This window comes from Notechis scutatus, chromosome 7, assembly GCF_049901735.1.
Source record: "Notechis scutatus isolate UNSWTSFEM ecotype Mainland chromosome 7, rNotScu1.2, whole genome shotgun sequence".
NCBI lineage: Eukaryota > Metazoa > Chordata > Lepidosauria > Squamata > Elapidae > Notechis > Notechis scutatus.
The window spans coordinates 22,136,971-22,150,507 of record NC_142015.1 but is presented as its reverse complement, the minus strand read 5'-3'; the positions used below and the strand labels follow the sequence as shown (position 1 = coordinate 22,150,507).

At 43.8% G+C, this 13,537-nt stretch overlaps 1 protein-coding gene across 1 annotated transcript in view; it reads left to right on the top strand.

Moving 5' to 3' along the window:
- IGSF9B (immunoglobulin superfamily member 9B) overlaps nt 1-13,537 on the top strand; it is a 92,473-nt gene that overhangs the window by 45,402 nt on the left and 33,534 nt on the right. Inside the window, exons 4-10 of the mRNA XM_087969822.1 lie at nt 1,015-1,166; nt 1,799-1,916; nt 3,876-4,017; nt 4,933-5,078; nt 6,738-6,880; nt 9,435-9,575; nt 11,358-11,474. Coding sequence (XP_087825948.1) covers nt 1,015-1,166; nt 1,799-1,916; nt 3,876-4,017; nt 4,933-5,078; nt 6,738-6,880; nt 9,435-9,575; nt 11,358-11,474 — 959 coding nt within the window. The remainder of the gene's footprint in view (nt 1-1,014; nt 1,167-1,798; nt 1,917-3,875; nt 4,018-4,932; nt 5,079-6,737; nt 6,881-9,434; nt 9,576-11,357; nt 11,475-13,537) is intronic.

The window sequence follows — 13,537 nt, the reverse complement described above, 5'->3', positions numbered from 1 at the left end:
CTTTTATGTTTAACAAAGTCCTGTTGACCAGGTATTCAAAACATCATATAATCAGAGTGGAAAAAGACAAAACTGAGCAAGGATTTTGTATCCAAAGTTCTCAACAACAGCAACGATGTCATTCATTCATGAGTGCAGCTCGCTCATTAAATTGCTGAACATTTGGTAGTAACTGACCAACAGGGAGACTGTGAGTTCTAGTCTAGCTGATTTAGTGTAGTGATTTACCAACAGGAAGACTGTGAGTTCTAGTCTAGCCAGTTTGATGTACTGATTTACCAACAGGGAGACTGTGAGTTCTAGTCTAGCCACTTGGTGTAGTGATTTACCAACAGGGAGACTGTGAGTTCTAGTCTAGCTGATTTGGTGTAGTGATTTACCAATAGGGTGACTGTGAGTTCTAGTCTAGCCAGTTTGATATAGTGATTTACCAATAGGGAGACTGTGAGTTCTAGCACAGAGCTAGTTGAGGGACTTGGGACCAGTCCCTCTTTCTCATCCCTGGGCAGGGAAGGGGGGGAAAGGCAAAATTAAGCCAGTTTTGAAAATCTCATTTAAAAAAAAAATAGAACAGGCAATCACCAGGAATCAACACCTACAAAATGGTGTGTAGAGCCTCAGGTTGCCTGCACCTGTTGCAGGAAGTAGGTCAAAACAGCTAAACAACAAAGCAAGCTACCGGTTGCACAAACCTTCTCATACAGCAATTCCACTTGACCTGTTTACCCTACAGGTAACCCTCGATTTACGACCAAAATAGAGCCCAAAATTTATGTTGCTGAGTGAGACATTTCTTACGCGAATTTTGCCATGTTTTATGACCTTCCTTGCCACAGCTGTTAAGTGATATCACTGCAGTTGTTCAGTTAGTGACATCAGAGTACAAAGAGCATGGATCCCTGTGTTTTGCGTGCCAGAGTAGCAGATTTGAAAGTGGATTTGTGTTGGTGCACTTGAATTACACAAATGATATCGTCTCTGTCTCGTTCCTTTCCTCCTCCATCATCTTGGCAGCTCCTCCCACCTTCACAGAGACTCCCCCCCAATACGTAGAGGCAAAGGAAGGGGGCAGCATTACTCTAACTTGCATGGCTTTCGGAAACCCAAATCCAACCGTCACCTGGCTGAGAGAAGGAGAACTTTTGGGTGGCAGCAACAAATACCGGGTAAGTTTGTGTCTTGGAAAGATGACTGACAGTCTTTGCATATACCACGGCACTGTGGTGGAATGTAGTCTGGATTCCCAGGAGGGAGGGGCTGCATCCCAGAGGAACAAAAGACAGCAAAGCTTAAATAGTTTGGTTTGGAGAACCTTAGCAATTCTCAGAGAGTATCTTTCATGATGCAAGTAGTTGCTTTAGTTCGGCAAGATTCTGTCTATAGATGAGGAACAATTAAGGAAACTGCTTAGAAGTAACTCTGTGTGTCTTTCTTGATTTTTGGAACCTGATAGTTCAGGAGCAAACAATCAGGATCATACGTAAGGTTGCAGCATAGAAGATTTATTCAAGCCTATAGACAAGAATCTGGTCAACTAAAGTTCAACACTGAATTGGTAACAGATAAAGGTCAGAAGGATGGAAGGCTGAGTCAACCTTGAGCTGGTCAGGATTGAACTCCAATCTATGGGCAGAGTTAGCCTGCCATATTACATTCTAACCATTGCACCGCCAGGGCTTCAAAGCAGAGAGGAAGGCCCAATGACTCTATTAATACTGCGTCTTGTGTAGTTTTGGGTTTTGTGGTCCAATGATTCTGTGCATTGAACTTGCATTGAAGTGACCTTTGGCTTTTTCAGGTTAGCGATGGGAGTTTGACAGTTATGTCCATCAGTCGTGATGACAGGGGTGCTTACACCTGCCGGGCCTATAGCATCCAGGGAGAGGCTGTGCACACCACCCGTTTGCTTGTCCAAGGTAATTGTGGGGTGGAAAAATTGGTGAGTGTGGGGGGCATTCTGTATATGTAGCATCTTGCTGTTGAATCTGGAGACTAAGGCAGAGAATATGGTAATCTTCAGGAATGTCTCCATACTTTTCCAGCCTTAAATATTAAGATCTAGAGGGATAACAACACAACTATCTAACGTTCGTTGAGAGTTAATACTCAGATGTAAAAGGAATAGGAGGTGAAAACAAACTTGCTGAGCAAACCAGATTGCTATCAAATAACCAACATATCAATGAAGTCACCAGGATACCACATCTTAGATCAATCAAGACCTTGTCTGCCTGTCTGCCTGTCTGCCTGTCTGTCTGTCTGTCTGTCTGTCTGTCTCTATCTATCTATCTATCTATCTATCTACTTACCTACCTAGGTATTATCTAGCTATTATCTATCTATTATCTCTCTCTCTGCCTGCCTCTATCTTTATCTCTCTCAATCATCTATCTATCTATCTATCTATCTATCTATCTATCTATCTATCTATCTATCATCTATCTATCTATCATTATCATCCATCCACCCATCTACCTACCTACCTATCTATGTATTATCTACTTATTATCCCTCCTCTCCTCCCTCTCTCTCTCCATCATGTATCTGTCAGAAAAGATAACAGCCTACCTACTTAGGTATTATGTACCTATTATGTACCTATTCTCTCTCTCATCTCTCATCAATCATCTATCTATCTATCTATCTATCTATCTATCTATCTATCTATCTATCTATCTATCTATCTATCTATCTATCTATCTATCTATATCCACCTATCTATCTACCTACTTACCTACCCAAGTATTATCTAGCTATTATCTATCTATTATCTCTCTCTCTGTCTGTCTCTATCTTTATCTCTCTCAATCATCTATCTATCTATCTATCTATCTATCTATCTATCTATCTATCTATCTATCTATCTATCATCATCCATCCACCCATCTACCTATCTACCTATTTATGTATACTTATTATCCCTCCTCCCCTCCCTCTCTCTCTCCATCATGTATCTATCAGAAAAGAGAACAGCCTACCTACTTAGGTATTATGTACCTATTATCTACCTATTCTCTCTCTCATCTCTCATCAATCATCTATCCTATCCTATCTCTCTCTCTCTCTCTCTCTCTCTCTCTCTCTCTCTATCTATCTATCTATCTATCTATCTATCTATCTATCTATATCTATCTATCTATCTATCTATCTATCTATATCTATCTATCTATCTATCTATCTATCTATCTATCTATCTATCTATCTATCTATCTATATCTATCTATCTATCTATCTATCTATCTATCTATCTATCTATCTATCTATCTATCATCCATCCACCCATCAACCTACCTACCTATCTATCTATGTATTATCTACCTATTATCCCCCCCTCCCTCCCTCCCTCCCTCTGTCTCTCCATCATTTATCTATCAGAAAAGATAACAGCCAAGAAGTAGCTGAACCCCGTTTTGGTGAGCCATATTTTTGCAGCCTAAGCAAGACTGGGTGCCCCTCTTGAATGATTAATTGGTAATGATGACACCATCTATTCCATTGTGTCCAACCCTTGGTGATTCTGTGGCCCAGGTCTCTCTGCGTTTTCCGATCTTGCATTCCTTCTTCAAGTTGTTCTGTCCTCTGGCAGGTTCCAGCTTTGATGGCGGAGTGATTAATTAAAACAGCCACATTCTGCCCCTTACCACCTTCTACAACTGATAACACCCCCCCTGCCCCCAACCCCCAGGTGTTAAGGTACGGCTCCTGGTATTGCTAGTAGTTTAGCTGATGAGCTGAGTGTATAGGGACCTGATGGGTGCCTAGATTCCCCACAGTGCTATCATTGATCTTTGCGTGAACTCTGCAGCTCCTGGTTATGAACTCATCTTCCTTTTTTCATCCGCTGAGGTAACTGTTTGTCTCTTGGCTTCCCTCAGGGCCCCCGTTTATCGTTTCTGCCCCGGAGAACATCACGGTTAACATCTCCCAAGATGCAATGTTCACCTGCCAGGCAGAAGCATATCCAGGCAACCTGACCTACACTTGGCACTGGGAAGAAGACAACGTGTATTTTAAGAAGTGAGTCCTGGATCTCGGAGGTTACAATTCACGGAGGACCAACCGATCCCACCTAGCGATATCCTTGAAAACTGAGGGGGGGGGAATTGGAGATTTGAGCGACGTTCTCTTTCTCTCTTTGCCTGGTCTTTAAGGAAATCGAGAGCGTGTGTTCAATTTAGGAAAAGGATTTCAGTTATTATTCCCGAGTGGTGTGGTGGCCTAGAGGTGGAGCTCTCACCTCACAATCAGGAAGCTATGCGTTCGATCCTAGGTAGCGGCAGATATTTCTCTCAGAATATATATCTGCTGTGTACTCTGCATTGGTGACAGGAAAGGCATCGAGCCAGTAAAGACTCAGTTCCATTCAGTCGCCCTGACTCCACCCTGATGCAAGGGATTACGGGGTCATTAAAAGACACACACACACACACGCAAAAAAAGGAGGAAAAAAAATAGTTTGGACAATTAGAAGGTTTGTTTGGACAATTAATGAACAAGTATCCAAGTTAATTGCAGCATGCCTATTCAAGCACAGTACAGTGGTAGGTTGGCATGCAAGTACAACTGCTTTGAAATTTATTGAATTTGGTACTCAATGCATTTTATTGGCAAATATTTCTCTCTCTGGGCACGATGCATCTGCTGAATATAACTCCACATTGGCAACAAGAAGGGCATCCGGCCAGTAAACGCTCAGCTCCATCCAGTCGCCCAGACTCCACCCTGCGAGGGTTTATGGGGGGTCATTAAAAGGAGATGATTGCAGTTATTATTCCCAGCCTGTTCTGATACGAGGCCCAGCAGATTGGCATGGGGTAGAGAAGGATAAAGACTCACGGAAAGCGGCTTCACCTGGGAGAAACTTAATACGAAACAATGTCTGGTTTGATGCTGTGTGCCCACTTTTCTCCTTGTTCTCATGTCGCTTTACAGTGACCTAAAACTAAGAGTACGGATTCTGATTGATGGGACACTGATCATCTTCCGAGTCAAACCAGAAGACGCTGGCAAATACACCTGCATTCCGAGCAACAGCCTTGGCCGGTCCCCTTCAGCCTCTGCCTATCTGACTGTGCAATGTGAGTGCGTTTGCCCAACGGGAACACAATTATGGGGTTGTGCAGAAGAGGTACCTCGATGTTCGGGGTGCCGTGATATAAAAAAAAGATGTTGAGACTCTAAAAAGAGTGCAGAGGAAAGCAACAAAGAGATACAGATAAACACAGATCAACAGAGTTGGTAGGGATCTTGTAGGTTATCTAGTCCAACCCCCTGTCCAAGCAAATGCTACACCATTTCTGATAGATGACAGTCCAGTCTGAAAGTCTCCAGTGATGAAGCTCCCACAACTTCGGAAGGCAACTTCTCTTCCATTGCTCGATTGTTCTCACTGTCAGAAAATTCCTCCTTATTCCTTATTTGTACTTCTCAAGGAGTATAAATCCTTCCATTCCTCACCATCCAGTCAGAGTTGAAGAAGCTTCTTGAATGATGAGTGAAACGTCTTCAAAGGAAAACCAGAAAGTCCAGTTGCCTCTTGAAAAAAAGCACATTTGGGATATGAAGAATGGTTGCAGGAATTGGCTATGTCTAGTTTAATGGAAAGAAGGACTAGGGGTGATAGGATAGCAGTGTTTGAATGTCTAAGAGGCTGCCACAGAGAAGAGCATGGCTGGCTGTGGAATTTGGGGGGTTGAAGTCTATAAATCTTAAAGTTCCCGATTTTGGAGATCCCTGGATTAGAAACAGGAGGTTACAAACAAAGTTACTAGCTATGTTCTTTCTCTTTGCCTCTTTTGACAAAATGAATGGTTAAGTAGCAGAAAGGGCTACCTGGTGGGAGTAAAGTATGAGGAAACACCCCCCCCATCTATTCCTATTTAGAAACAAAGATTTCGATGGGATTATCCTGGATTTGAATTTACAACTTCCTATGCATTTTGAGACCTTTAGGGGGGCACCAAAGATGAAAATGGACCAACCTTTAAAGCTATCTTAGAGATTTCTACCTAAGAAGGACTTGTCCGATTTCAGGTTGAATTTTCATGTTTATGGGGAACAGTGGTAGCAGCTCAAACGGATTGCACCCCAAGTCACCGATCTGATTCCAATCGCTTTTTGCCTTTGTGGTTTTGCCAAGCCTGGAATCTTCAAGTTGTCTTTAGGAGTCACTCTAAGCCCATTCTTAAGTGATTGTGCCAAAATGGGCATCTGTTTGTCCTATACCCATCATTAATTGTAAATAGTTTTCTACCACTCCAATTTTCACAGAAGTCTTTACACCTGCTAAATCTGCGTGGGAAGCATTTTTGTGAAAACATTTTTAAAGCCAGGCTAAATATTTTAGTGTTGATCGTGGAGGTGAGTGAGAATGTAGGCACTTCTATTTTCCAGCCCCCAAGTCTCTTTCTTGGAGCTAAGTGCAGATAAGGGAAATTCAGTTTCCAAGCCTGAAGCTTCGTGCAGATGCTAAGTGATATGCTAATGGCTTTAGAAAAGATAATGAGTCTGAATATAATAGTTTTTGGTGGTAGTAATGAACATTGCTAAATTAGCATATGGGCTTGGGAGGCCATTAAAAAAAATGTTACTATTGTTTTCTTGTTCCTTGTTTTAAGGGAGGCTGCCGTAGAAATATGTGCGTTTCAACCAGTTTTGGAGTTGAGCAAAGAAAAGTCCAGATGTTTCATAAAGACATGATTACACGTCTTCATAACTTCTGATTGCTTCCAATTCAGATCCTGCCAGAGTGGTGAACATGCCACCTATCATATACGTTCCAGTGGGGATTCACGGATACATCCGTTGTCCAGTGGAAGCTCAGCCACCTGTTTCCTTGGTCAAATGGAACAAAGATGGACGCCCTTTGCATATTGAAAAGGTAGGCGTGGTTACTTACTTTATTAAAAAAAATAACAATTGCAAAGGTGGTTTGCATTTTTCTCCCCTCCTTCCTCCGGAAAGCTCAAGATTTCATGCAAAAAGGTCCATTCCTTCTTTTGTCTAGACAGCTCCCTTGAGAGTTAGTTGGAGTGAAAGAAAGGGTGTGGGTCAAGATTGCAAGAATGGGGTATGCCTATTTTAATGAAAAGGAGGACTAGGGGTCACATCAGAGACGGTATTCAGCAGGTTCTGACCAGTTCTGAAGAACCGGTAGAGGAAATTTTGAGTAGTTTGGAGAACCGGCAAATACCACCTCTGACTGGCCCTGCCAACCCCATCTATTATCTGCCTTCCATTGAGTCCCAGCTGATCAGCTGGGTCTTCTTTGGTTGCCCTGCACAGGAGAATGGCAACCACCTGCTTTCCAGCTCCATTCTCCTGTGCAGGGCAACCAAAGAAGACCCAGCCGATCAGCTGGGACTCAACGGGAGGCAGAGAATAAATGGGGTTGGCAAGGCCAGTCAGAGGTGGTGTTTGCCGGTTCTCCAAACTACTCAAAATTTCCTCTACTGGTTCTCCAGAACTGGTCAGAACCTGTTGAATACCCACCTCTGCCGAGCTTGCTTCTCCCTTTTCCGTAATACGGTATCTATCAAATTGCTTCATATGGAACTATAAACAAAGTCGTGGAGAGTTTTCTCACAGTTCTCTAACTTAAGTAATCTTGGGGTTCGCTTCAACCATATCTCCAGCACTTTGCCTTCCAAACTCTTACTTCTATGGTTCCTGACCTGTATATGTAAACCGGAAGTTTTGGTTTGAAGAATATCAGCTAAGCTTCAGGATTAGTCCATTCACTAACCTTCGAAGAACCAGTTCTTGTTCACTAGTATGTGGATGGCCTCAGCCCTGGTATGTGTTTTTCCTCTGAACATTCAAAAGTTTTTTCCTGAATGCCATCACTCTACTAAACAACTTATTCTCACAACACTGTCAAACTACCTAGTAACTGTATTGTTGTTGTTGTTGTTGTTATTATTATTATTATTATTATTATTATTATTATTATTATTATTATTATTATTCCTATTACCTATCTCTTCCCACTTAGGGCTATAATCATGTTGCTTGTATCTTTACAATTTATATTGTTTTATTTGTTTCCTGGTATGATTTGATTGCTTATTAGTAACCTATATTACTAAGTGTTGTATCTTATGATTCTTGATGAATATGTTTTTATTTTTATTTTATCTATTTTTTCTTATGTACACTGAGAGCATATGCACCAAAGACAAATTCCTTGTGTGTCCAATCACAGTTGGCAAAAAAAAAGAGTTCTATTCTATTCTATTCTATTCTATTCTATTCTATTCTATTCTATTCTATTCTATTCTATTCTATTCCATTCCATTCCATTCCATTCCATTCCATTCCATTCCATTCTATTCTATTCTATTCTATTCTATTCTATTCTATTCTATCTAATGAATGAATAGATGCTTGCTGGACTATTCCTTGCTTTGTAGAAACCAACCAATTAAAGTGAATCCCACAAAAGGGCCTTAAAGGACTTCTGAAGGAATCTCCTTAACCTTGGACATCTCTGAAAAGGCCCTAACTTTTACATCCGCCATCCAAATTAATCTTACAGGAGAATATGTTAGCAGAATCTTTAATGTTTAAGCTTCTCTGCTTAAGACTATTCATCCCGTATGGTCTTCCTCCTGAAATCATAACTATTCTTACTGAACCATGTTAAAGAAAAAGCTGGCAGTAATTGTGGTTATAAGGGGAGAAGATGAAGACTATATGCGTTGATGTTGTGTTGCAAATATTTGAGGGACACCTATCAACAAATCAAAAGCATTGTATCAAGACCCAAGTGAGTGGAATCTCCAGCTAGACTGGAGGGTGGAATCAAGAAAGCCCTGAGTTTAGAATCACTGCACTGCAGTAAAGGCATAGGCCGGACTTGCCCCAGAATCCTTGAAGCCTTATTTTGCCATTCCTAAGGGAAGGCAGACAGTTTGGTGAGGTTCTTTTATCATAGGAGATTAGTAATAAAGCTTCTGTTTGAATATTTGCAAATGGTTCTGGATGGTTTTGCCTGATTGGGGGAGGGGGGAGGTTGAATTATTCTGGTCCAAGCAATAGCTCTGATTAACTAAACATGGTGTCGAGGGCAGGAAATCAGGAGTCCAGGCAGTTCAAATGACGATATAGATTTATTGCAAACTTAAGCCGTCTACAAGAATCTGAACTACTAACAGTCAAAGCTAATGGGTGGGAGATAAGAATTCAACAGAATTCAAAGTGGGCTGGATTTAGATGTCTTGTGGGTGTGAAGAGACTCTAGACTGATGATGTGTTTGACCTCTCCCTTGGGCTCAACCTGGTCATCTCCTACACTTGGATGTTTTCTGGACCAAAATGTTTCAGATTCTCCAAAAGCTTGGATGTCAGGTTTCGCTCCCCTGTCTTATTCAGACTCCTTTATTCTGTGAAACTTATGTCTGCCAAATATCTAATTTCTTCTATTGCTTTGGCAGTATTCAGGCTGGAGTCTTCTGGAAGACGGCTCAATTCGAATAGAAGAAGCAACAGAAGATGCTCTTGGCACATACACCTGCGTGCCTTATAATGCCCTGGGGACTATGGGCCAATCGCCCCCTGCCCGATTGGTACTGAAGGTATTTCATTGGTTGATGTATTCCTTTTGGGTATGTGTGAATGTGCGCACGCATGCACGTTTACTAGTAAAGGGCCAGGGTTTGCTCTGTGCAGTAGTGAGATATCACCTGCTGTGATAGTTATGGAATGTTCCAATGCTCTCATACATCAAGGGGAAGATATTTACAGAGCAAAACTGCAGAATTGAGGGCAGAGATAAAAGAGCGAACAACCTAGAATCCCTACGTAGCCACAATCAAACTAAGGCAAACCTCCTTTGAATTCTATTGACCTTATCTAACTCCAAACATGCACTACTCATGAATTAAGAAGATTTCTGTGTCCTAAGCTTTTAGCAATAAAACAGTTCAAATGGATCTTCATGCATGGACCTGATCTTTCATACCTGGCAAAAGCTGAGATTTTTCTTAAATTGCACTAAACATTAATGCCTGTTTCTTCAAAGCAAAACCATGATTGCAATTAACCAGAAGTTCTTTTTTTTTTAAAGAACGATCTCTGTTGCTGATGGCATAAAGCAGGGGTGTCAAATTCTATTTCATTGAGGGCCGCATCAGGGTTGTGTTTGACTTTGAGGGGGGGGCTGGAGTGGGCGTGGCCAGGGTGGGTATGGCCAGCTTGACGTCACTCATGTTGGGGATGCCTTTGGTGGCCTGAGTGCTCTGCCAGTGAAAATGGGCTCCCAAGCTCTGTTTCCGGCTGCGACGGCCTCCGGCAACCCTCTGCCACTGGAAACGGAGTCCGGAAGGGCCTCACGCAGCCCTCACTGGCTCCATTTTCATTGGCAGAGGCACCGCAGGCCAGTCCTTTGCTGTTTCCCCCATGGGCCAAATCTAAGCACCCTCATGGGCCAGATCTGGCCCCTGGGCCTTGAGTTTGACACTCCTGGCATAAGGAATATGTGCCAATGTTCAGGAGCACACTGAAACACTCAGTGCATCAAAACGACTTGATTGATGGCATCGACTACTGTTGGGGGTGTCGAGACATTTTGTAGAAAAGAAAGCCATTTTCTTGACGTTGATCAACTTTTATATTAATGCCATCTCTGCACATGTGTGTGTACGAGAGGAGTCTGAGTGTTGAGCATGCTCGTGCAAGGGGTGAGGTTTGAGTAGGGAATTATGAATGGTTGAAAGAAAGGGCCACACATCAAGTATCAGGCTTCTCCTTATCTGTGTATTTAGATCAGGGTTTCCCAACCTTGGGTACTTTAAGACCCCTGGACTTCAACTCTCAGAATTTTGGGAGTTGAAGTCCATGCAGAGGTGGTATTCAGCAGGTTCTGACTGGTTCTGGAGAACCGGTAGTGGAAATTTTGAGTAGTTTGGAGAACTGGCCAATCTTACCTCTGACTGGCCCCGCCCCCATCTATTCTCCGCCTCCTGAGTCCTAGCTGATTGGCTGGTTCTTCTTTGGTTGCCCTGCACAGGAGAACGGAGCTGGAAAGCAGGCTAGTGGGTTGGGGAGGGACTGGGGATTTTGCAGTATCCTTCCCCTGCCACACCCACCAAGCCATGCCACGCCCACCAAGCCACTCCCACCGAACCGGTAGTAAAAAAAAAAAATGAATCCCACCACTGAGTTCACGGGTCTTAAAGTGGCCAACGTTGGGAAACCCTGACTGAAGATAGACCAGGGCTTGGAAGCCACCCATTTGTTCATCTTTGGACAAATTCTGTTAAGTGGCTGAAAATCCTGCAGTTGGCTGGCAGCTCCAGGTTTTCAGCGAGAAGCATCGGATGCTAATTGTTCTTTGTTCTTCCTTTCTGGCTTTACAGGACCCGCCCTATTTCACGGTGCTACCAGGCTGGGAGTACAGGCAAGAGGCAGGGAGGGAGCTCCTGATCCCCTGTGCTGCCGCAGGAGACCCCTTTCCTGTCATCACTTGGAGAAAGGTACCCGGCCTGTCAGAAAAAAAAAAAAATCTGCAAGGCCTTTGGCTTTTGATGAGTAGCCACCCTCTGTCCCGGTAAGAGCAAACTGGGGGCTGCTCTACCACTCTCTCCCCGTCCTACAAAGTGGGTGGGGGGAAAACCCAGCTCCTTGCCAGAAGGCATGTAGGACAGCTGGAGACTTCAACTTCCCAGAATTCTCCAACCAACTTGCTTTAAGACAAGAGTCTTCAAACTTGACAGCTTTAAGACTTGTGGACTTCAACTCCCAGAATCCCTCCTCCAGTCCTGTTCGCTCAGGAATTCTGGGAGTTGAAGTCCACAAGTCTTAAACTTGCCAAGTTTGAAGACCCTCAGATAGAGGGGTGTCAACCTTGGCAACGTTAAGACTTGTGGACTTCAACTCCCAGAATTCCTCAGCCAGCAAAGCTGGCTGAGGAATTCTGGGAGTTGAAGTCCACAAGTCTTAACGTTGCCAAGGTTGGACACCCCTGCGTTAGAGTAATACAAGAACAGGAAATGCATCACAGGAACACTAGAGATGAAACCTGGAGGGGCAACGTGATACAGGAAACCACTGCAATAGAGGTGAATGATAGAGCTGCATATAAGATAGACCAGGGGTCTTCAAAGTTGACAGCTTTAAGACTTGTGGACTTCAACTCCCAGAATTCCTCCTTCAGTCATGTTAGATCAGGAATTCTGGGAGTTGAAGTCTACAAACTTTTAAACTTGCCAGGTTTGAAGATCCTTGCTTTAAGACTTGGGGAATTCTTGAAGCTGGAGTCCACCCCACTTTAAAGTTGAGAAACACTGCTGCAGCAACTGTAGGAAGTGTAGCTGGAACCAGGGGTGGGCTTCAAAAAATTTAGCAAAGGGTTCTCTGCCCAATTGCTGGGTGGGCGTGGCCTAGTCGGCTCCTGCACCACAGTTGTGGGGGGACGTTTTTGCTCTCCCCGGACTCTGGAGGCTTTCCTTGAGGCTCCGGGAGCGCGAAAATGGCCTTCCTGGGCTCCGGAGGCTCTCTGGAAGCCAAAAATGGGCTGATTTCTGGCCTTTCCAGGAGGCCCATTTTTCACCTTCCTCGAGCTTCCGTGCATGCCCTGCACTTACCTGCATCCAAAATGGGCCGTATAGTGGGAGGGGCGGGATGGGGTGGGTGGGGCCAGCCAGAAGAGGGATTTGGGGGTTCTTCAAACTGCACAGAATCTTAGCTAGGGGCTCTCCTGAACTCCTGCGAACCCCCAGCAGCCCAGCCCTGGCGGAAACCTTGAAGAAACCCCATAGCATCCTTAGTCTCTCCTTCACCTTCAGAATCTTTCTCTGAGTAAGTCCAGAGTTGGGCCATCCTCCCGCACTGCGAGTTTGGTTTGAGGTGCATTGCAGCACATTAGGGCATCGTCTGGGAACTGAAGAGGGAAGGAGATCTTGGCATCAAGGAGAGACGTTGAGTTCCACTTCTTACACCTCCCTGTAAGGTCTATCTCAGCTTGCCTTGGGTCTTCTGCTCCTAGAGTTGGTAATGATGAGGGGAGCTGAAGCCAGGCATAAGTTAGATGGACCAAACATGGTGGAATTAACCAATGAGACCATATTGATGCGAAGGGAGCCAACTTGGGGGGAAAACTAACATGAGACACAATCAGAGGTTGGAATTTCAGTGTTTCGACTTTGATTTTGTGGCCTTTGTTGGCTTCTCTCTTCTGTAGACTCTGGTATGCAGACTTTGAGCGGCTTTTTTAAAAACTTTCCCCTTACTCTTGTAGTTCCATCCTGGGCCCCATTGAGGTTCTCGTGCTCTTAAAGTTTTGGGTCCCTTTGCTTCACGTGGTCTCCATCCATTACTTCCCACCAATTTTTGGCCTTTTCGTTATCACTAAACGGCAGCCAGAACACTCCTGGTTCTCACTTCATCCTAAGTTTTAAAGGCTGGCCTTGGGCAAGATGCCAAACCGCACACTAACTGACTCCACTTTCTCTGAGCGGAGCATCTTCTCTTCATCCAGCCAGTGTGTTTGTTTCATTGAAGGCTCATTGTGGTGGGTAAACTTGACCATGATGGAGTG